Source organism: Anomaloglossus baeobatrachus, chromosome 6 (assembly GCF_048569485.1).
Source record: "Anomaloglossus baeobatrachus isolate aAnoBae1 chromosome 6, aAnoBae1.hap1, whole genome shotgun sequence".
NCBI classification, from domain to species: domain Eukaryota; kingdom Metazoa; phylum Chordata; class Amphibia; order Anura; family Aromobatidae; genus Anomaloglossus; species Anomaloglossus baeobatrachus.
This window is the reverse complement of record NC_134358.1, coordinates 13,193,987-13,218,198: the sequence shown is the minus strand read 5'-3', so window position 1 is coordinate 13,218,198 and position 24,212 is coordinate 13,193,987. Positions and strand designations below refer to the sequence as shown.

At 50.9% G+C, this 24,212-nt stretch overlaps 1 protein-coding gene across 8 annotated transcripts in view; it reads left to right on the top strand.

Annotated features, from left to right (window-relative positions):
* The window catches only part of PLEC (plectin), a 335,144-nt gene that overhangs the window by 51,117 nt on the left and 259,815 nt on the right, over positions 1-24,212 (top strand). Inside the window, exon 1 of one of the 8 annotated variants that reach the window (XM_075352759.1) lies at positions 18,850-19,017. The exons of 6 other annotated variants lie outside the window; for them this stretch is intronic. In XM_075352759.1, coding sequence (XP_075208874.1) covers positions 18,972-19,017 — 46 coding nt within the window. In that variant the 5' untranslated portion in view covers positions 18,850-18,971. Of the gene's footprint in view, positions 1-18,849; positions 19,018-24,212 lie in introns of those variants that run through there. One more of the 8 variants, XM_075352761.1, reaches the window with a different exon arrangement.

Below are 24,212 nucleotides of genomic sequence, written 5' to 3'. Positions count from 1 at the left end.
CGTATAACGTGTATAGTCTGTGTAGGCGCGTATAACACGTGTATAGTCTGTGTAGGCGCGTATAACACGTGTATAGTCTGTGTAGGCGCGTATAACACGTGTATAGTCTGTGTAGGCGCGTATAACGTGTATAGTCTGTGTAGGCGCGTATAACGTGTATAGTCTGTGTAGGCGCGTATAACACGTGTATAGTCTGTGTAGGCGCGTATAACACGTGTATAGTCTGTGTAGGCGCGTATAACACGTGTATAGTCTGTGTAGGCGCGTATAACGTGTATAGTCTGTGTAGGCGCGTATAACGTGTATAGTCTGTGTAGGCGCGTATAACGTGTATAGTCTGTGTAGGCGCGTATAACGTGTATAGTCTGTGTAGGCGCGTATAACGTGTATAGTCTGTGTAGGCGCGTATAACGTGTATAGTCTGTGTAGGCGCGTATAACGTGTATAGTCTGTGTAGGCGCGTATAACACGTGTATAGTCTGTGTAGGCGCGTATAACACGTGTATAGTCTGTGTAGGCGCGTATAACACGTGTATAGTCTGTGTAGGCGCGTATAACACGTGTATAGTCTGTGTAGGCGCGTATAACACGTGTATAGTCTGTGTAGGCGCCTATTGTCCTTGTAGCCGTGTATACTGCATGTAGGACGGTATATACAGTAGGTAAATCTTTGTCACCGTTACATAAAGGCTCCAGATGCTGGTATTAGTGATGGGGGTACAGTACTTGTTAGTGGGGGTCGGGCGGCGTCGCCTCTAGAGCTGCGGGAATGTTTTGCTTTCTGTCGCGCTGCGATCACGTCTCAGACTGCTGAAATCTCCCACATTACGGGTCAGTGACTTGCGGTTCAATAACCTTTATTGTAATAGAAACTATCGCAGGGTATAGACTGGTGCCAGAGCTGGGCTGCAGTATAAAGCATGAGGGAAAACCTTTCTCAGGCCCGCTGTGTGCAGCCGTAGCAGCTTCTTCTCATTCTTCCCATCTGTTTATTGGGGTTATTTCTTACCTGTTCCTAATGTTGTAGATGAGGCCCTGTCTGGATGGCGGCCAGCAGAGACATGCACTGACCCACATACAGCCGGGCCCTACGACAACTCCTCCTGACTCACAGATTGTGGCGCCCCCTGCCCTGTGTGGCCTTAGTGATATCTGGAGAAAAGTCTCCCCTAGAACAGATAGTGGGGTGTGAGACTCGCCCCCGATACGACGAGGATCAGTCACAATAAACCCCCAGAATTCAGCGCTGTTACATATCAAAGCCACCGCCGGGAACTGACGTCTGTCCCCAAGAATAGAGCGAGGACTGAATACATTCCCAGCTGCCGGGACTCGTCACTGCCGGGAGGGGCAGCAGCCGCCAGTGTGCCGGCCATAACACCGGGACCTCCATTACAGCCATCACTGCTGTATACAATATACATAGCGGAGGAGCAGCAGCCGCCAGTGTGCCCGCCATAACACCGGGGCCGCCAGTACAGCTATCACTGCTGTATACAATGTACATAGCGGAGGGGCAGCAGCCGCCAGTGTGCCGGCCATAACATCGGGGCCGCCAGTACAGCTATCACTGCTATATACAATATACATAGCAGAAGGGCAGCAGCCGCCAGTGTGCCCACCATAACACCGGGACCGCCAGTACAGCTATCACTGCTGTATACAATATACATAGCGGAGGGGCAGCAGCCACCAGTGTGCCGGCCATAACACCGGGGCCGCCAGTACAGCCATCACTGCTGTATACAATATACATAGCGGAGGGGCAGCCGCCGCCAGTGTGCCCGCCATAACACCGGAGCCGCCAGTACAGCTATCACTGCTGTATACAATATACATAGCGGAGGGGCAGCAGCCACCAGTGTGCCCGCCATAACACCGGGGCCGCCAGTACAGCTATCACTGCTGTATACAATGTACATAGCGGAGGGGCAGCAGCCGCCAGTGTGCCGGCCATAACACCGGGACCGCCAGTACAGCTATCACTGCTGTATACAATATACATAGCGGAGGGGCAGCCGCCGCCAGTGTGCCCGCCATAACACCGGAGCCGCCAGTACAGCCATCACTGCTGTATACAATATACATAGCGGAGGGGCAGCAGCCGCCAGTGTGCCAGCCATAACACCGGGACCGCCAGTACAGCTATCACTGCTGTATACAATATACATAGCGGAGGGGCAGCAGCCGCCAGTGTGCCGGCCATAACACCGGGACCTCCATTACAGCCATCACTGCTGTATACAATATACATAGCGGAGGGGCAGCCGCCGCCAGTGTGCCCGCCATAACACCGGGACCGCCAGTACAGCTATCACTGCTGTATACAATATACATAGCGGAGGGGCAGCCGCCGCCAGTGTGCCCGCCATAACACCGGGACCGCCAGTACAGCTATCACTGCTGTATACAATATACATAGCGGAGGGGCAGCCGCCGCCAGTGTGCCCGCCATAACACCGGGACCGCCAGTACAGCTATCACTGCTGTATACAATATACATAGCGGAGGGGCAGCAGCCGCCAGTGTGCCCGCCATAACACCGGGACCGCCAGTACAGCTATCACTGCTGTATACAATATACATAGCGGAGGGGCAGCAGCCGCCAGTGTGCCCGCCATAACACCGGAGCCGCCAGTACAGCCATCACTGCTGTATACAATATACATAGCGGAGGGGCAGCAGCCGCCAGTGTGCCCGCCATAACACCGGGACTGCCAGTACAGCTATCACTGCTGTATACAATATACATAGCGGAGGGGCAGCAGCCGCCAGTGTGCCGGCCATAACACCGGAGCCGCCAGTACAGCTATCACTGCTGTATACAATATACATAGCGGAGGAGCAGCCGCCAGTGTGCCGGCCATAACACCGGAGCCGCCAGTACAGCCATCACTGCTGTATACAATATACATAGCGGAGGGGCAGCAGCCGCCAGTGTGCCGGCCATAACACCGGGACCGCCAGTACAGCTATGACTGCTATATACAATATACATAGCGGAGGGGCAGCAGCCGCCAGTGTGCCCGCCATAACACCGGAGCCGCCAGTACAGCCATCACTGCTGTATACAATATACATAGCGGAGGGGCAGCAGCCGCCAGTGTGCCCGCCATAACACCGGGACTGCCAGTACAGCTATCACTGCTGTATACAATATACATAGCGGAGGGGCAGCAGCCGCCAGTGTGCCGGCCATAACACCGGAGCCGCCAGTACAGCTATCACTGCTGTATACAATATACATAGCGGAGGAGCAGCCGCCAGTGTGCCGGCCATAACACCGGAGCCGCCAGTACAGCCATCACTGCTGTATACAATATACATAGCGGAGGGGCAGCAGCCGCCAGTGTGCCCGCCATAACACCGGGACCGCCAGTACAGCTATCACTGCTGTATACAATATACATAGCGGAGGGGCAGCAGCCGCCAGTGTGCCCGCCATAACACCGGGACCGCCAGTACAGTTATCACTGCTGTATACAATATACATAGCGGAGGGGCAGCAGCCACCAGTGTGCCGGCCATAACACCGGGGCCGCCAGTACAGCAATCACTGCTGTATACAATATACATAGCGGAGGGGCAGCAGCCGCCAGTGTGCCGGCCATAACACCGGGACCGCCATTACAGCCATCACTGCTGTATACAATATACATAGCGGAGGGGCAGCAGCCGCCAGTGTGCGGCCATAACACCGGGGCCGCCAGTACAGCAATCACTGCTGTATACAATATACATAGCGGAGGGGCAGCAGCCGCCAGTGTGCCGGCCATAACACCGGGGCCGCCAGTACAGCCATCACTGCTGTATACAATATACATAGCGGAGGGGCAGCAGCCGCCAGTGTGCCCGCCATAACACCGGGACCGCCAGTACAGCTATCACTGCTGTATACAATATATATAGCGGAGGGGCAGCAGCCGCCAGTGTGCCGGCCATAACACCGGGACCGCCATTACAGCCATCACTGCTGTATACAATATACATAGCGGAGGGGCAGCAGCTTCCAGTGTGCCCGCCATAACACCGGGACCGCCAGTACAGCCATCACTGCTGTATACAATATACATAGCAGAAGGGCAGCAGCCGCCAGTGTGCCGGCCATAACACCGGGACCGCCAGTACAGCTATCACTGCTGTATACAATATACATAGCAGAAGGGCAGCAGCCGCCAGTGTGCCGGCCATAACACCGGGACCGCCAGTACAGCTATCACTGCTGTATACAATATATATAGCGGAGGGGCAGCAGCCGCCAGTGTGCCGGCCATAACACCGGGACCGCCATTACAGCCATCACTGCTGTATACAATATACATAGCGGAGGGGCAGCAGCCGCCAGTGTGCCGGCCATAACACCGGGACCGCCAGTACAGCTATCACTGCTGTATACAATATACATAGCGGAGGGGCAGCAGCCGCCAGTGTGCCCGCCATAACACCGGGACCGCCAGTACAGCTATCACTGCTGTATACAATATACATAGCAGAAGGGCAGCAGCCGTCAGTGTGCCCGCCATAACACCGGGACCGCCAGTACAACTATCACTGCTGTATACAATATACATAGCGGAGGGGCAGCAGCCGCCAGTGTGCCCGCCATAACACCGGGACCGCCAGTACAGCTATCACTGCTGTATACAATATACATAGCAGAAGGGCAGCAGCCGCCAGTGTGCCCGCCATAACACCGGGACCGCCAGTACAGCCATCACTGCTGTATACAATATACATAGCGGAGGGGCAGCAGCCGCCAGTGTGCCCGCCATAACACCGGGACCGCCAGTACAGCTATCACTGCTGTATACAATATACATAGCGGAGGGGCAGCAGCCGCCAGTGTGCCCGCCATAACACCGGGACCGCCAGTACAGCTATCACTGCTGTATACAATATACATAGCAGAAGGACAGCAGCCGCCAGTGTGCCCGCCATAACACCGGGACCGCTAGTACAGCTATCACTGCTGTATACAATATACATAGCAGAAGGGCAGCAGCCGCCAGTGTGCCCGCCATAACACCGGGACCGCCAGTACAGCTATCACTGCTGTATACAATATACATAGCGGAGGGGCAGCAGCCGCCAGTGTTTCGGCCATAACACCGGAGCCGCCAGTACAGCCATCACTGCTGTATACAATATACATAGCGGAGGGGCAGCAGCCGCCAGTGTGCCCGCCATAACACTGGGACCGCCAGTACAGCCATCACTGCTGTATACAATATACATAGCGGAGGGGCAGCAGCCGCCAGTGTGCCGGCCATAACACCGGGACCGCCGGTACAGCTATCACTGCTGTATACAATATACATAGCGGAGGGGCAGCAGCCGCCAGTGTGCCGGCCATAACACCGGGACCGCTAGTACAGCTATCACTGCTGTATACAATATACATAGCGGAGGGGCAGCAGCCGCCAGTGTGCCGGCCATAACACCGGGACCGCCGGTACAGCTATCACTGCTGTATACAATATGCAGAAACAAGGGTTCTAGGCGCACACAATCCAAGGTGCTCGTGTCTGAGGAAGGCATCCACAATATAACTTGAACAAGGGACCTCCCGTATACAATATTCATAGCGGAGGAGCAGTATTATAGTAGTTATATTCTTGTACATAGGGGCAGTATTATAGTAGTTATATTCTTGTATATAGGGGCAGTATTATAGTAGTTATATTCTTGTACATAGGGGGCAGTATTATAGTAGTTATATTCTTGTACATAGGGGCAGTATTATAGTAGTTATATTCTTGTATATAGGGGCAGTATTATAGTAGTTATATTCTTGTACATAGGGGGCAGTATTATAGTAGTTATATTCTTGTATATAGGGGCAGTATTATAGTACTTATATTCTTGTACATAGGAGCAGTATTATAGTAGTTATATTCTTGTACATAGGGGGCAGTATTATAGTAGTTATATTCTTGTATATAGGGGGCAGTATTATAGTAGTTATATTCTTGTACATAGGGGGCAGTATTATAGTAGTTATATTCTTGTGCATAGGGGCAGTATTATAATAGTTATATTCTTGTATATAGGGGCAGTATTATAGTAGTTATATTCTTGTATATAGGGGCAGTATTATAGTAGTTATATTCTTGTATATAGGGGCAGTGTTATAGTAGTTATATTCTTGTATATAGGGGCAGTATTATAGTAGTTATATTCTTGTACATAGGGGCAGTATTATAGTAGTTATATTCTTGTATATAGGGGCAGTATTATAGTAGTTATATTCTTGTACATAGGAGCAGTATTATAGTAGTTATATTCTTGTATATAGGGGCAGTATTATAGTAGTTATATTCTTGTACATAGGGGGCAGTATTATAGTAGTTATATTCTTGTGCATAGGGGCAGTATTATAGTAGTTATATTCTTGTATATAGGGGCAGTATTATAGTAGTTATAATCTTGTGCATGGGGGCAGTATTATAGTAGTTATATGCTTGTGCATAGGGGCAGTATTATAGTAGTTATATTCCTGTACATAGGGGGCAGTATTATAGTAGTTATATTCTTGTACATAGGGGCAGTATTATAGTAGTTATATTCCTGTACATAGGGGGCAGTATTATAGTAGTTATATTCTTGTATATAGGAGCAGTATTATAGTAGTTTTATTCCTGTACATAGGGGGCAGTATTATAGTAGCTATATTTTTGTACATAGGGGCAGTATTATAGTAGTTATATTCTTGTACATAGGGGGCAGTATTATAGTAGTTATATTCTTGTACATAGGGGCAGTATTATAGTAGTTATATTCCTGTATATAGGAGCAGTGTTATAGTAGCTATATTTTTTGTACATAGGGGCAGTATTATAGTAGTTATATTCTTGTACATAGGGGCAGTATTATAGTAGTTATATTCTTGTATATAGGGGCAGTATTATAGTAGTTATATTCTTGTATATAGGGGCAGTATTATAGTAGTTATATTCCTGTATATAGGAGCAGTATTATAATAGCTATATTTTTGTACATAGGGGCAGTATTATAGTAGTTATATTCTTGTACATAGGGGCAGTATTATAGTAGATATATTCTTGTACATAGGGGCAGTATTATAATAGTTATATTCTTGTACATAGGGGCAGTATTATAGTAGTTATATTCTTGTATATAGGGGCAGTATTATGGTAGTTATATTCCTGTACATAGGGGGAAGTATTATAGTAGTTATATTCTTGTATATAGGGGCAGTATTATAGTAGTTATAATCTTGTACATGGGGGCAGTATTATAGTAGTTATATGCTTGTGCATAGGGGCAGTATTATAGTAGTTATATTCTTGTACATAGGGGCAGTATTATAGTAGTTATATTCCTGTACATAGGGGGCAGTATTATAGTAGCTATATTTTTGTACATAGGGGCAGTATTATAGTAGTTATATTCCTGTACATAGGGGGCAGTATTATAGTAGTTATATTCTTGTACATAGGGGCAGTATTATAGTAGTTATATTCCTGTATATAGGAGCAGTGTTATAGTAGCTATATTTTTGTACATAGGGGTAGTATTATAGTAGTTATATTTTTGTACATAGGGGCAGTATTATAGTAGTTATATTCTTGTACATAGGAGCAGTATTATAGTAGTTATTTTCTTGTACATAGGGGCAGTATTATAGTAGATATATTCTTGTACATAGGGGCAGTATTATAGTAGTTATATTCTTGTATATAGGGGCAGTATTATAGTAGTTATATTCCTGTATATAGGAGCAGTATTATAGTAGCTATATTTTTGTACATAGGAGCAGTATTATAGTAGTTATTTTCTTGTACATAGGGGCAGTATTATAGTAGATATATTCTTGTACATAGGGGCAGTATTATAGAAGTTATATTCTTGTACATAGGGGCAGTATTATAGTAGTTATATTCTTGTATATAGGGGCAGTATTATAGTAGTTATATTCTTGTATATAGGGGCAGTATTATGGTAGTTATATTCCTGTACATAGGGGCAGTATTATAGTAGTTATATTCTTGTACATAGGGGGCAGTACTATAGTAGTTATATTCTTGTACATAGGGGCAGTATTATAGTAGTTATATTCTTGTATATAGGGGCAGTATTATAGTAGTTATATTCTTGTATATAGGGGCAGTATTATGGTAGTTATATTCCTGTACATAGGGGGCAGTATTGCTGTGGGGTATGGAGTGTGAGCTCTGGGGCCGGGCAGGATCACCCGTTGCCGTGGAGCAGGCAGGAATGTGAGGAATGTGGAGCGAGTGATCCCTCTTTCTGCTGCAGATCTGCCTTCTATCCCTCCTGGGTGGTGTTATGTCCGCTTTACTCTATCATCTACTCGACATTCACTGACCCCAAACACCTGGAATTAGAATGAGAGCCTGCACGGGACACTCTACATCAAAGCTTACAATCTAATCATTGAGGTAAACAGGTTTGAAGGGAAAGAAGATGGTCGGGTGAAAAACATGCTGGAATGTTTGGCTTTATGATTCCCCCATGCTGTACACTGCAGCACTGCTCCACTGCATTCTCTTATGTGTCATGGATTTTATCCCATCAGAATCTCCAGCATCAGTCGTTAATGTTGGGGTTAAGACCCCTGGGGACCTCCGCAGATCACCCGAAGGAGATTGAACATACAAGTGCATCTCAATAAATTAGAATATCCTTAAAAAGTTATCGTAATTTATTTCAGTAATTCAATACAAAAAGAAAAATACATATAATATATAGTCATTACACACAGAGGGATCTATTCCTATATATTATATAGAGTCATTACACACAGAGATCTATTCCTATATATTATATAGTCATTACACACAGAGGGATCTATTCCTATATATTATATAGAGTCATTACGCACAGAGGGATCTATTCCTGTATATTATATAAAGTCATTACACACAGAGGGATCTATTTCTGTATATTATATAAAGTCATTACACACAGAGGGATCTATTTCTGTACATTATATAGTCATTACACACAGAGGGATCAATTCCTGTATATTATATAGAGTCATTACACACATAGGGATCTATTCCTATATATTATATAAAGTCATTACACACAGAGGGATCTATTCCTATATATTATATAGAGTCATTACACACAGAGGGATCTATTCCTATATATTATATAAAGTCATTACACACAGAGGGATCTATTTCTGGATATTATATAGAGTCATTACACACAGGGATCTATTTCTGTATATTATATAGAGTCATTACACACAGAGGGATCTATTCCTGTATATTATATAAAGTCATTACACACAGAGGGATCTATTTCACGTGCTTATTTCTGTTAATGGAGATGATTGTGGCTTACAGCCAATGAAAAGACAAAAGTCATTATCTCAGAAAATTAGAATATTAAGAAGACCAAAAATGATGTTACACTCAGAAATGTTGGCGCCTCCTGAAAAGTCTGTGCAGTAAATGCCTCAATACTTGGTCGTGTCCACCCATATCCTGTATACACCGCACCTATATACAGTGTGTCCACCCATATCCTGTATACACCGCACCTATATACAGTGTGTCCACCCATATCCTGTATACACCGCACCTATATACAGTGTGTCCACCCATATCCTGTATACACCGCACCTATATACAGTGTGTCCACCCATATCCTGTATACACCGCACCTATATACAGTGTGTCCACCCATATCCTGTATACACCGCACCTATATACAGTGTGTCCACCCATATCCTGTATACACCGCACCTATATACAGTGTGTCCACCCATATCCTGTATACACCGCACCTATATACAGTGTGCCTACCCATATCCTGTATACACCGCACCTATATACAGCGTGTCCACCCATATCCTGTATACACCGCACCTATATACAGTGTGTCCACCCATATTCTGTATACACCGCACCTATATACAGTGTGTCCACCCATATTCTGTATACACCGCACCTATATACAGTGTGTCCACCCATATCCTGTATACACCGCACCTATATACAGTGTGTCCACCCATATCCTGTATACACCGCACCTATATACAGTGTGTCCACCCATATCCTGTATATACACCGCACCTATATACAGTGTGTCCACCCGTATCCTGTATACACCGCACCTATATACAGTGTGTCCACTCATATCCTGTATACACCGCACCTATATACAGTGTGTCCACCCATATCCTGTATACACCGCACCTATATACAGTGTCTCCACCCACCCATATCCTGTATACACCGCACCTATATACAGTGTGTCCACCCACCCATATCCTGTATACACCGCACCTATATACAGTGTCTCCACCCACCCATATCCTGTATACACCGCACCTATATACAGTGTGTCCACCCATATCCTGTATACACCGCACCTATATACAGTGTGTCCACCCATATCCTCTATACACCGCACCTATATACGGTGTGTCCACCCATATCCTGTATACACCGCACCTATATACAATGTGTCCACCCATATCCTGTATACACCGCACCTATATACAGTGTGTCCACCCATATCCTGTATACACCGCACCTATATACAGTGTGTCCACCCATATCCTGTATACACCGCACCTATATACAGTGTGTCCACCCATATCCTGTATACACCGCACCTATATACAGTGTGTCCACCCATATCCTGTATACACCGCACCTATATACAGTGTGTCCACCTATATCCTGTATACACTGCACCTATATACAGTGTGTCCACTCATATCCTGTATACACCGCACCTATATACAGTGTGTCCACCCATATCCTGTATACACCGCACCTATATACACTGTGTCCACCCATATCCTGTATACACCGCACCTATATACAGTGTGTCCACCCATATCCTGTATACACCGCACCTATATACAGTGTGTCCACCCATATCCTGTATACACCGCACCTATATACAGTGTGTCCACCCATATCCTGTATACACTGCACCTATATACAGTGTGTCCACACATATCCTATATACACCGCACCTATATACAGTGTGTCCACCCATATCCTGTATACACCGCACCTATATACAGTGTGTCCACCCATATCCTGTATACACCGCACCTATATACAGTGTGTCCACCCATATCCTGTATACACCGCACCTATATACAGTGTGTCCACCCATATCCTGGCCACCGCCATTAACTTGAGAATGGTGGCAGCTATAGGCATAGAAGTGGTGTCTAGGTATAGTAAAGTAGCCATGCGCTACGCAATGAAACCACCTATAGCGCACCTGGTGGAAAACAACGAAGTTAGCATTTTTATCTCAAAAACAGAACGAGATAGAGAAAAAAAGTGAATTACAAAGTTTTGGGCCTCATCAATTCAATACGAAGCGACACCTTGCACAGAAATGCTGTGATATGAAACCCATGATCCCCCCCCCGCCCCCCCCCCAACATTGAATGCTGGTCACGCATATGGCGCTTATTAGTGCCCCCCATCAGCTGCAATGCACATCTGGCCTCTGCACAGCAGAGGTCCAAATATTTCTGGACCTAACTGTATAGGAATAGATCCCTCTGTGTGTAATGACTCTATGTAATATATAGGAATAGATCCCTCTGTGTGTAATGACTATATAATATATAGGAATAGAGTCCTCTGTGTGTAATGACTCTATATAATATACAGTTAGGTCCAGAAATATTTGGACAGTGACACAAGTTTTGTTATTTTAGCTGTTTACAAAAACATGTTCAGAAATACAATTCTATATATAATATGGGCTGAAAGTGCACACTCCCAGCTGCAATATGAGAGTTTTCACATCCAAATCGGAGAAAGGGTTTAGGAATCATAGCTCTGTAATGCATAGCCTCCTCTTTTTCAAGGGACCAAAAGTAATTGGACAAGGGACTCTAAGGGCTGAAATTAACTCTGAAGGCATCTCCCTCGTTAACCTGTAATCAATGAAGTAGTTAAAAGGTCTGGGGTTGATTACAGGTGTGTGGTTTTGCATTTGGAAGCTGTTGCTGTGACCAGACAACATGCGGTCTAAGGAACTCTCAATTGAGGTGAAGCAGAACATCCTGAGGCTGAAAAAAAAAGAAAAAATCCATCAGAGAGATAGCAGACATGCTTGGAGTAGCAAAATCAACAGTCGGGTACATTCTGAGAAAAAAGGAATTGACTGGTGAGCTTGGGAACTCAAAAAGGCCTGGGCGTCCCCGGATGACAACAGTGGTGGATGATCGCCGCATACTTTCTTTGGTGAAGAAGAACCCGTTCACAACATCAACTGAAGTCCAGAACACTCTCAGTGAAGTAGGTGTATCTGTCTCTAAGTCAACAGTAAAGAGAAGACTCCATGAAAGTAAATACAAAGGGTTCACATCTAGATGCAAACCATTCATCAATTCCAAAAATAGACAGGCCAGAGTTACATTTGCTGAAAAACACCTCATGAAGCCAGCTCAGTTCTGGAAAAGTATTCTATGGACAGATGAGACCAAGATCAACCTGTACCAGAATGATGGGAAGAAAAAAGTTTGGAGAAGAAAGGGAACGGCACATGATCCAAGGCACACCACATCCTCTGTAAAACATGGTGGAGGCAACGTGATGGCATGGGCATGCATGGCTTTCAATGGCACTGGGTCACTTGTGTTTATTGATGACATAACAGCAGACAAGAGTAGCCGGATGAATTCTGAAGTGTACCGGGATATACTTTCAGCCCAGATTCAGCCAAATGCCGCAAAGTTGATCGGACGGCGCTTCATAGTACAGATGGACAATGACCCCAAGCATACAGCCAAAGCTACCCAGGAGTTCATGAGTGCAAAAAAGTGGAACATTCTGCAATGGCCAAGTCAATCACCAGATCTTAACCCAATTGAGCATGCATTTCACTTGCTCAAATTTAGACGGAAAGACCCACAAACAAGCAAGACCTGAAGGCTGCGGCTGTAAAGGCCTGGCAAAGCATTAAGAAGGAGGAAACCCAGCGTTTGGTGATGTCCATGGGTTCCAGACTTAAGGCAGTGATTGCCTCCAAAGGATTCGCAACAAAATATTGAAAATAAAAATATTTTGTTTGGGTTTGGTTTATTTGTCCAATTACTTTTGACCTCCTAAAATGTGGAGTGTTTGTAAAGAAATGTGACAATTCCTACAATTTCTATCAGATATTTTTGTTCAAACCTTCAAATTAAACGTTACAATCTGCACTTGAATTCTGTTGTAGAGGTTTCATTTCAAATCCTATGTGGTGGCATGCAGAGCCCAACTCGCCAAGATTGTGTCACTGGCCAAAGATTTCTGGACCTAACTGTATAGGAATAGATCCCTCTGTGTGTAATGACTATATAATATATAGGGATAGATCCCTCTGTGTGTAATGACTCTATATAATATGTTTCCCTTTTAGCATTGAATTACTGAAATAAATTAACTCTTTGATGATGTTCTAAGTTATTGAGATGCATTTGTATATAGATAATGCGCAGAGGACTGGGATCACCCCACTATATAGAGATAATGCGCAGAGGACTGGGATCACCCCACTATATAGAGATAATGCGCAGAGGACTGGGATCACCCCACTATATAGAGATAATGCGCAGAGGACTGGGATCACCCCACTATAGAGAGATAATGCGCAGAGGACTGGGATCACCCCACTATATAGAGATAATGCGCAGAGGACTGGGATCACCCCACTATAGAGAGATAATGCGCAGAGGACTGGGATCACCCCACTATATAGAGATAATGCGCAGAGGACTGGGATCACCCCACTATATAGAGATAATGCGCAGAGGACTGGGATCACCCCACTATATAGAGATAATGCGCAGAGGACTGGGATCACCCCACTATATAGAGATAATGGCAATCCAGACTGCAAATGACAATGCATACAGCTCATCCAGAAGCTGCTGGAGCTGGAGGAAGGTCGGGAACATAAGCCTGGTATAGAAAGGGTTACTCCAATAATAAAGTGTCCCGATGCCACAAGCACAAAATGAAAAGTTTGCTGTGAATATGGAGGGATAATGTATACAGTGCAGCAGATAATAAACAATACCGCCACAGAGAGCACAGTGCTAATGCTGCACCCTACAATGTATAAAGTGTAAGCCATGAATGAGCCGCAGAGTGACAGCAGGGGGCGCCGCTGTCCGTCCTCCGGGGAGGAGTGGGGTCACTCGTACAGCGCCCCTCGTTATGGCTGCTGTTATCCGCTTTATGGCCAGTGGATTTTCCGCCTTCTGTCACCAGTTATAGGATGTAGTGGACAAGGCTTTCATTACTTCTAGGTCCTGCAGCAGGAGGCTCTGGCTGAGCGCTGGCATCTCCTCTGTGGGGTCTTCAGAGACTGACACTGATTGATGAATACAAAGCTAGGGCTGCAGTGGACACTGGCAGGGTGGGCTGTGTATGATGTATGGGGGCTGCGGCTGCTGCTCACTCCTGATTTGTGCAGATCTAGTGTTCTGGGGGTCTCCCTGCCTGTAGAGGATGAATAGCCTGACTGCAGTAGGGTGGTCCGGGCCCGCCGGGTGATACAGGGGGGCTGAGGAGGGGGCGCTGCGGATTATTCTGCTCGGATGGAGCTTCACAAATGTTCACAAGACAAGAGGAGAATGCAGAATAGCGGGAGCCGGCCCTCGCCCACCACTGACTGTGATGTCCCCATCCATTCAGGCAGGGCTGCAGTGTAAAGCATGGGGGCTGAGGACAAGATGGGGAAATAGGATGGCTAAGGCCACGTTCACACGATCAGTATTGAGCCAGGAGTGGGTGATAAATGCAGCGTTGGTGCCCGTGTGTCTCCTCCGACTACAAATACTTAAGCTGAGATCGCTGACCACACCTGTTACATAATGGAGCCGAGCTGCAGTGTAAAGCATGAGGGAAAGGAGAACAGGACTTTGAACCAATTATGAGACCGGAAGTGAATTGTTGACTAGATCAAGCTCTGAATGGTAGATAACAGCGAGCTATAGCTGCACAAATGTATAATGTGTGTTATGGCACAGAATGTCCTAAACATTGTCCTTATCTGGAATAACCTGTTTCTCAGTTTACAATATTATATTAGAACATAGCGCCCTCTACTGACCGAAGCCTGCAGAGCGCGTCACCGCTGGACGGATATAACCCTGCGATGATGTCACTGTACGGATATAACCCTGCGATGATGTCACTGTACGGATATAACCCTGTGATGATGTCACTGTAAGGATATAACCCTGCGATGATGTCACTGTACGGATATAACCCTGCGATGATGTCACTGTACGGATATAACCCTGCGATGATGTCACTGTACGGATATAACCCTGCGATGATGTCACTGTACGGATATAACCCTGCGATGATGTCACTGTACGGATATAACTCTGCGATGATGTCACTGTACGGATATAACCCTGCGATGATGTCACCGCTGGATGGATATAACCCTGCGATGATGTCACTGTACGGATATAACCCTGCGATGATGTCACCGCTGGATGGATATAACCCTGCGATGATGTCACTGTACGGATATAACCCTGCGATGATGTCACTGTACGGATATAACCCTGCGATGATGTCACTGTACGGATATAACTCTGCGATGATGTCACTGTACGGATATAACCCTGCGATGATGTCACTGTACGGATATAACTCTGCGATGATGTCACTGTACGGATATAACCCTGCGATGATGTCACTGTACGGATATAACCCTGCGATGATGTCACTGTACGGATATAACCCTGCGATGTCACCGCTGGACGGATATAACCCTGCGATGATATCACTGTATGGATATAACCCTGCGATGTCACCGCTGTATGGATATAACCCTGCGATGTCACCGCTGTATGGATATAACCCTGCGATGATGTCACTGTACGGATATAACCCTGCGATGATGTCACTGTATGGATATAACCCTGTGATGATGTCACTGTACGGATATAACCCTGCGATGATGTCACTGTATGGATATAACCCTGTGATGATGTCACTGTACGGATATAACCCTGTGATGATGTCACTGTAAGGCTATAACCCTGCGATGATGTCACTGTACGGATATAACCCTGCGATGATGTCACTGTAAGGCTATAACCCTGCGATGATGTCACTGTACGGATATAACCCTGCGATGATGTCACTGTACGGATATAACCCTGCGATGATGTCACTGTACGGATATAACCCTGTGATGATGTCACTGTACGGATATAACCCTGCGATGATGTCACTGTACGGATATAACCCTGCGATGATGTCACTAGTGTACAGATATAAGAGAATAGATTGTACTGATAACAGGGAGTAACAGATTGCAGTCGTCTGTCCTACAGTCTCCTCCCCCAGTAGTGGCTGATAACAGAGAGTAATAAATTGTACTCACCTGTCCTACAGTTTCCTCCCCCAGTAGTGGCTGATAACAGAGAGTAATAAATTGTACTCACCTGTCCTACAGTCTCCTCCTCCAGTAATGGCTGATAACAGAGAGTAATAGATTGTAGTCACCTGTTCTACAGTCTCCTCCCCAGTAATGGCTGATAACAGGGAGGGTGTACCGCGGCCCCTCTCTCTGTGTACCGCGGCCTCGCTCCTCTCTGTGTACCGCGGCCTCGCTCCTCTCTGTGTACCGCGGCTCCTCTCTCTGTGTACCGCGTCCTCGCTCCTCTCTGTGTACCGCGTCCTCGCTCCTCTCTGTGTACCGCGTCCTCGCTCCTCTCTGTGTACCGCGTCCTCGCTCCTCTCTGTGTACCGCGTCCTCGCTCCTCTCTGTGTACCGCGTCCTCGCTCCTCTCTGTGTACCGCGTCCTCGCTCCTCTCTGTGTACCGCGTCCTCGCTCCTCTCTGTGTACCGCGGCCTCGCTCCTCTCTGTGTACCGCGGCCTCGCTCCTCTCTGTGTACCGCGTCCTTGCTCCTCTCTGTGTACCGCGGCCCCTCTCTTGGTGTACCGCGGCCCCTCTCTCTCTCGGTGTACCGCGGCCCCTCTCTCGGTGTAGCCGGTATGGAGGGCGGTGCAGTGTTCTGTGCAGACCGCACTGTGCACATCTCCTCCCTCAGATACCTCAGGGGACAGTGATCTCCACACACACTGCGTTCTGCTCGGTAACCCACAGCAACCAATCAGAGCGCTGTATACAGCTGTGATAGAGAGAACTGCACTGTGATTGGCTTTCGCTTTACCACAGGAGAAATCAGGAACATCCTGACAGAAACTGTCCACAAAGTCGTGAGGTGAGGAAGACGCAGGGACCCGGGGGGGAGCGCGGCGGAGGGACGGGGCCCTGAGGGGAGCGCGGCGGAGGGACGGGGCCCTGAGGGGAGCGCGGCGTAGGGACGGGGCCCTGAGGGGAGCGCGGCGTAGGGACGGGGCCCTGAGGGGAGCGCGGCGTAGGGACGGGGCCCTGAGGGGAGCGCGGCGTAGGGACGGGGCCCTGAGGGGGAGCGCGGCGTAGGGACGGGGCCCTGAGGGGAGCGCGGCGTAGGGACGGGGCCCTGAGGGGAGCGCGGCGTAGGGACGGGGCCCTGAGGGGAGCGCGGCGTAGGGACGGGGCCCTGAGGGGAGCGCGGCGTAGGGACGGGGGCCCTGAGGGGAGCGCGGCGTAGGGACGGGGCCCTGAGGGGAGCGCGGCGTAGGGACGGGGCCCGGAGGGGAGCGCGGCGTAGGGACGGGGCCCGGAGGGGAGCGCGGCGTAGTGACGGGGCCCGGAGGGGAGCGCGGCGTAGTGACGGGGCCCGGAGGGGAGCGCGGCGTAGGGACGGGGCCCTGAGGGGAGCGCGGCGTAGGGACGGGGCCCTGAGGGGAGCGCGGCGTAGGGACGGGGCCCTGAGGGGAGCGCGGCGTAGGGACGGGGCCCTGAGGGGAGCGCGGCGTAGGGACGGGGCCCTGAGGGGAGCGCGGCGTAGGGACGGGGCCCTGAGGGGAGCGCGGCGTAGGGACGGGGCCCTGAGGGGAGCGCGGCGTAGGGACGGGGCCCTGAGGGGAGCGCGGCGTAGGGACGGGGCCCTGAGGGGAGCGCGGCGTAGGGACGGGGCCCTGAGGGGAGCGCGGCGTAGGGACGGGGCCCTGAGGGGAGCGCGGCGTAGGGACGGGGCCCTGAGGGGAGCGCGGCGTAGGGACGGGGCCCTGAGGGGAGCGCGGCGTAGGGACGGGGCCCTGAGGGGAGCGCGGCGTAGGGACGGGGCCCTGAGGGGAGCGCGGCGTAGGGACGGGGCCCTGAGGGGAGCGCGGCGTAGGGACGGGGCCCTGAGGGGAGCGCGGCGTAGGGACGGGGCCCTGAGGGGAGCGCGGCGTAGGGACGGGGCCCTGAGGGGAGCGCGGCGTAGGGACGGGGCCCTGAGGGGAGCGCGGCGTAGGGACGGGGCCCTGAGGGGAGCGCGGCGTAGGGACGGGGCCCTGAGGGGGACGGGGCCCTGAGGGGAGCGCGGCGGAGGGACGGGGCCCTGAGGGGAGCGCGGCGGAGGGACGGGGCCCTGAGGGGAGCGCGGCGTAGGGACGGGGCCCTGAGGGGAGCGGGGGGCCCGGAGGAGGTAGAGGGACGGGGCCCGGAGTTGGTAAGTGGAGGGGGGCGCGCAGAGGGTAAAGCACAGAGGGGGGGACGGGACCGTTCTTTGGTGGCTCCGTACATCTGCTCCTGTGTGATGCGGCCGCTGCTCCTGGCTGATGCTGTAGCTCGGGATGCTCCAGCTTATTATTTATTACTGGTGTACTATGACGTCATCACACCCCATTATCACTGTGGTCCTGCAGTATAATCCCGTCACACCCGCTCCGGGTCACCGTCCCGGGATGCTGCAGTGAGTGGCTGAGCGCTGCCTCCCTGATTGGCTCCTGCGCCCGCAGCGGGTGAGGGGGGCGGGGCCGGGGCAGCATCAGTGCGGACCGGCCGAGCTCCGGGGCAGCAGCAGCAGCATCAGTGTGGACCGGCCGAGCTCCGGGGCTGCAGCAGCATCAGTGCGGACCGGCCGAGCTCCGGGGCAGCAGCAGCATGGACTCCTCCCGCTCCATCCAGCAGGAGATCAGCTCCCTGAAAGGTAAGGGGCGCGGTACCAATCACTGCTGCAACTGGGGAGCAGAGCCCCCAATAGTGACTGAGCTGATTAATACACAGGGCATGAATACTTTCCAGCAGCACAGCCCCCCAAGTACTAATCGATGTTCTCCAATACTGTCCAAGTTGAGACACAGGACCCCGAGGCTGGGGGAGCAGAGCTCAGCACTACACAGGATGCATCCTCCCTCCCCCCCCAAACACTACTAAGCCCCCCAGTACTGACACTGAAACACAGGACCTTTAGAACTGGTAACACAGCACAGTACCCCTGTATCTAGCTGAGCCCCAACAAGCGCTTCCCTGGAGCCTGATGGGATTCTCATACTTAGGCAGGCCCCCAATACAACACCCCATTCACTGAGCAAAATCCAACCCCGGACCACTGCCCCAGAGATTAAATAAAAAAATGACTTCCAGTTACAGGCTCCCCTATAAGACGGACTGTAGAGACCCCCCTCATGCGGTGCTTCTCCCAATTACTGATCATACGAGCAGCCCCCTGTTCTGCTCACTGTTTAGTGCTGGGACCCCTCCACCTGTGGCAGCGGATAAGCTGTGTACATAGAGGCTTGTGTGCTGCCACTGCTGAATCAGCTGTCTGTGCTGCAGTCACAATGCGGAGCTCCCAGACTCATGGCAGATCTGCCCCCCCAGAGACCTGCTTAAAGGGGAACCCTCCGTGTGGTCCGACTGACAAGGTACGACATGGGGGATTGTTGCACATACTCAACATCATTATGGGGATAAGTGGGGAAGAGGCAAATGTACAGGACACTAGATGGACAGAGATATCTGTAGGATCCCGTGTGGTTAGTGATGTCCATGAACTCCTGTGTGGTCGGCGGTGCCCGTCTGCTCTCCAGTATGGTCGGCGGTGCCCGTCTGCTCTCCAGTATGGTCGGCGGTGCCCGTCTGCTCTCCAGTGTGGTCGGCGGTGCCCGTCTGCTCTCCAGTGTGGTCGGCGGTGCCCGTCGGATCCCCAGTGTGGTCGGCGGTGCCCGTCGGATCCCCAGTGTGGTCGGCGGTGCCCGTCGGATCCCCAGTGTGGTCGGCGGTGCCCGTCGGATCCCCAGTGTGGTCGGCGGTGCCCGTCGGATCCCCAGTGAGGTCGGCGGTGCCCGTCGGATCCCCAGTGTGGTCGGCGATGCCCGTCGGATCCCCAGTGTGGTCGGCGATGCCCGTCGGATGCCCAGTGTGGTCGGCGGTGCCCGTCGGATGCCCAGTGTGGTCGGCGGTGCCCATCGGATCCCCAGTGTGGTCGGCGGTGCCCGTCGGATCCCCAGTGTGGTCGGCGGTGCCCGTCGGACGCCCCGTGCGGTCGGTCATGTCTATACAACCCTGCATGATCAAAACGGCAAAAAAAAAAAACTCCCCAAAAAACAGCCACTCGCCAACAAAAGATGAAATGGCGAATGCAGCAGCAATAAAATTGATCTGGTCCAACACCTCCATCATTAATTCTGATCTTCTGTCATTTAGTGCAGGATGCAGCTGGGCCCATGGAGGGGGGGGTCTGTCCTGTGGGGGGCAGTAAAATAGTGCTGGGCAGTCGTCTGATTTACCGTAGTAGTCTGGGCATCATCAGTAGGCTGTAAGCGGACACTGCGCACTACACGTACCTGTGTGACCGGCGCCCTGTAAGGCTCATCTGTGTATCGATAATACCAGCAGCCACCCCTCCAGGCTGTGAGCGGGGGTCTCATCAACATCCTGCACCTGTGTTGCCCCCTGCCTTTTATCATGGGGGGCTGCTGCGTCCTGCTGCCGCATTTGCTATTTCATCTTTTGTTTGCTAATGGTGGTTTCTGGTATTTATTTATCTTACAAAAAGCAGGTTTTCCTAGGTTTTAATTTGCTGCTTTTTTGGTGCAGATTATTATGTCCTTTGTCTACAGCAAGTTTTTAATAGTTTGTTTCATTCATCATTAAAGCAGCAAAAAACACTTTTGCCTCGTTTTTGCACTTTCATTGCTTTCCATAGTTAAAAGGCACTGCAAATCCACGGAAAGACCTGACCTGCTGCAGGAATATTAGCAGATTCCTGGAATCTCAGAGCGCTTGCTGCTACTGGAGATGGCAGCTGTTAATATGCATTAAAAGCACAAGGTGTGAACACCGCCTTAGAGTCCTGACTGCTGCATATATATTCTGGTGTTTGTGGAGCTCTCCATTGTACTGTTTTGGCATCAGCGGGGGGGGGGGGTGTATTTTTGGCTTTGTACATGACACCCCTCGGCTTCCCGCACAGGCTTGGTCGCGTTATCACTGATGGACTTTAATCTATTAATCTATTAAAGGGATTGTCCACTACTAGGACAACCTCTTCTGATTCCACTCATTTCCTCTAGTTAAAATAAAAGACCCTGTACTCTCCGCCCATTGTGGCGCCAGTTTAGCGCCGTCAGTAACCGTGGTTTCGGGCTCATGCGACGTTCCGTGTTAGATTACTGCCTGCTTCTTTCTCCCCGCCTTCGGACCAAATGAGATAATCAGCAGGAAGTGACACTGCGGCTGTCAATCACTTCCTGTTCATTGCTCATTTGGTCTAAAGGCGGGGAGACAGAAGCCGGCGGTGATTAGACGCTGGGCTCGTGTGACGTCACAGGAGCCCCGAACTGCGGTTACTGACAGTGCTCCAATGACGCCAGAACGGGAGGCGAGTACAGGGTCTTTTATTTTAACTGGGGGAAACAAGTGGAATCAGCCAATGTTGTACTAGTAGTGGAAAATCCCTTTAAATCTGCTGGCAGGAAGTAATGCAGGACCATGGAACCAGATTATGGTGGGAGGAGGTGACACTCTTCACTGAGGACCCTGTCTCCGGGCAGCAGCATTCTGACTTTGAGGTTCTACATGGCAGTCAGCGGATCAGGATGTGGTTCTGAAGGACACAGCAGTGATCCGGTATAATGACTCTAGGAGACATACAAGGTTGTGACCTGCGGCTACTGTCTAAGGCTGGTGAAGAACTCTGCAGCTCCTTATCTCCGGGAGCTGGGACATTAATTGTGCAAATATCTATTATGCTTTGTTGAAATTGCCATATCTTATTGTATCAAGTTATTCAGCATCTTATGAAGCCTCTGTATCATAGACCACCACTGGTGCGCTACCCCAGAGAAATATCCTCACCTCACCCTCTACTCCAGGAGAAACGTCCTCAATCCCTGTGTTCCCTCTCCTCCTGGAGAAGCCTCCTCAATCCCTCTGTGCCCTCTCCTCCTGGAAAAGCCTCCTCAGTTCCTCTGTGCCCTCTCCTCCTGGAGAAGCCTCCTCAGTCCCTCTGTGCCCTCTCCTCCTGGAGACTCCTCCTCAGTCCCTCTGTGCCCTCTCCTCCTGGAGAAGCCTCCTCAATCCCTCTGTGCCCTCTTCTCCTGGAGAAGCCTCCTCAATCCCTTTGTGCCCTCTTCTCCTGGAGAAGCCTCCTCAATCCCTTTGTGCCCTCTCCTCCTGGAGAAGCCTCCTCAGTCCCTCTGTGCCCTCTCCTCCTGGAGAAGCCTCCTCAATCCCTCTGTCCTCTCCTCCTGGAGAAGCCTCCTCAATCCCTCTGTCCTCTCCTCCTGGAGAAGCCTCCTCAATCCCTCTGTGTCCTCTCCTCCTGGAGAAGCCTCCTCAGTCCCTCTGTGCCCTCTCCTCCTGGAGAAGCCTCCTCAGTCCCTCTGTGCCCTCTCCTCCTGGAGAAGCCTCCTCAGTCCCTCTGTGCCCTCTCCTCCTGGAGAAGCCTCCTCAATCCCTCTGTGTCCTCTCCTCCTGGAGAAGCCTATTCAGTCCCTCTGTGCCCTCTCCTCCTGGAGATGCCTCCTCAGTCCCTCTGTGCCCTCTCCTCCTGGAGATGCCTCCTCAGTCCCTCTGTGCCCTCTCCTCCTGGAGAAGCCTCTCCTCAGTCCCTCTGTGCCCTCTCCTCCTGGAGAAGCCTCCTCAGTCCCTCTGTGCCCTCTCCTCCTGGAGAAGCCTCCTCAGTCCCTCTGTGCCCTCTCCTCCTGGAGAAGCCTCCTCAGTCCCTCTGTGCCCTCTCCTCCTGGAGATGCCTCCTCAGTCCCTCTGTGCCCTCTCCTCCTGGAGAAGCCTCTCCTCAGTCCCTCTGTGCCCTCTCCTCCTGGAGAAGCCTCCTCAGTCCCTCTGTGCCCTCTCCTCCTGGAGAAGCCTCTCCTCAGTCCCTCTGTGCCCTCTCCTCCTGGAGAAGCCTCCTCAGTCCCTCTGTGCCCTCTCCTCCTGGAGAAGCCTCCTCAGTCCCTCTGTGCCCTCTCCTCCTGGAGACACCTCCTCAGTCCCTCGGTGCCCTCTCCTCCTGGAGAAGCCTCCTCAGTCCCTCTGTCCTCTCCTCCTGGAGACGCCTCCTCAGTCCCTCTGTGCCCTCTCCTCCTGGAGACGCCTCCTCAGTCCCTCTGTGCCCTCTCCTCCTGGAGACGCCTCCTCAGTCCCTCTGTGCCCTCTCCTCCTGGAGAAGCCTCCTCAGTCCCTCTGTGCCCTCTCCACCTGGAGAAGCCTCCTCAGTCCCTCTGTGCCCTCTCCACCTGGAGAAGCCTCCTCAGTCCCTCTGTGCCCTCTCCTCCTGGAGAAGCCTCCTCAGTCCCTCTGTGCCCTCTCCTCCTGGAGAAGCCTCCTCAGTCCCTCTGTGCCCTCTCCTCCTGGAGAAGCCTCCTCAGTCCCTCTGTGCCCTCTCCTCCTGGAGAAGCCTCCTCAGTCCCTCTGTGCCCTCTCCTCCTGGAGAAGCCTCCTCAGTCCCTCTGTGCCCTCTCCTCCTGGAGAAGCCTCCTCAGTCCCTCTGTGCCCTCTCCTCCTGGAGACTCCTCCTCAGTCCCTCTGTGCCCTCTCCTCCTGGAGACACCTTCTCAGTCCCTCTGTGCCCTCTCCTCCTGGAGACACCTTCTCAGTCCCTCTGTGCCCTCTCCTCCTGGAGACGCCTCCTCAGTCCCTCTGTGCCCTCTCCTCCTGGAGACGCCTCCTCAGTCCCTCTGTGCCCTCTCCTCCTGGAGACGCCTCCTCAGTCCCTCTGTGCCCTCTCCTCCTGGAGACGCCTCCTCAGTCCCTCTGTGCCCTCTCCTCCTGGAGAAGCCTCCTCAATCCCTCTGTGCCCTCTCCTCCAGGAGATGCCTCCTCAGTCCCTCTGTGCCCTCTCCTCCTGGAGAAGCCTCCTCAGTCCTTCTGTGCCCTCTCCTCCTGGAGAAGCCTCCT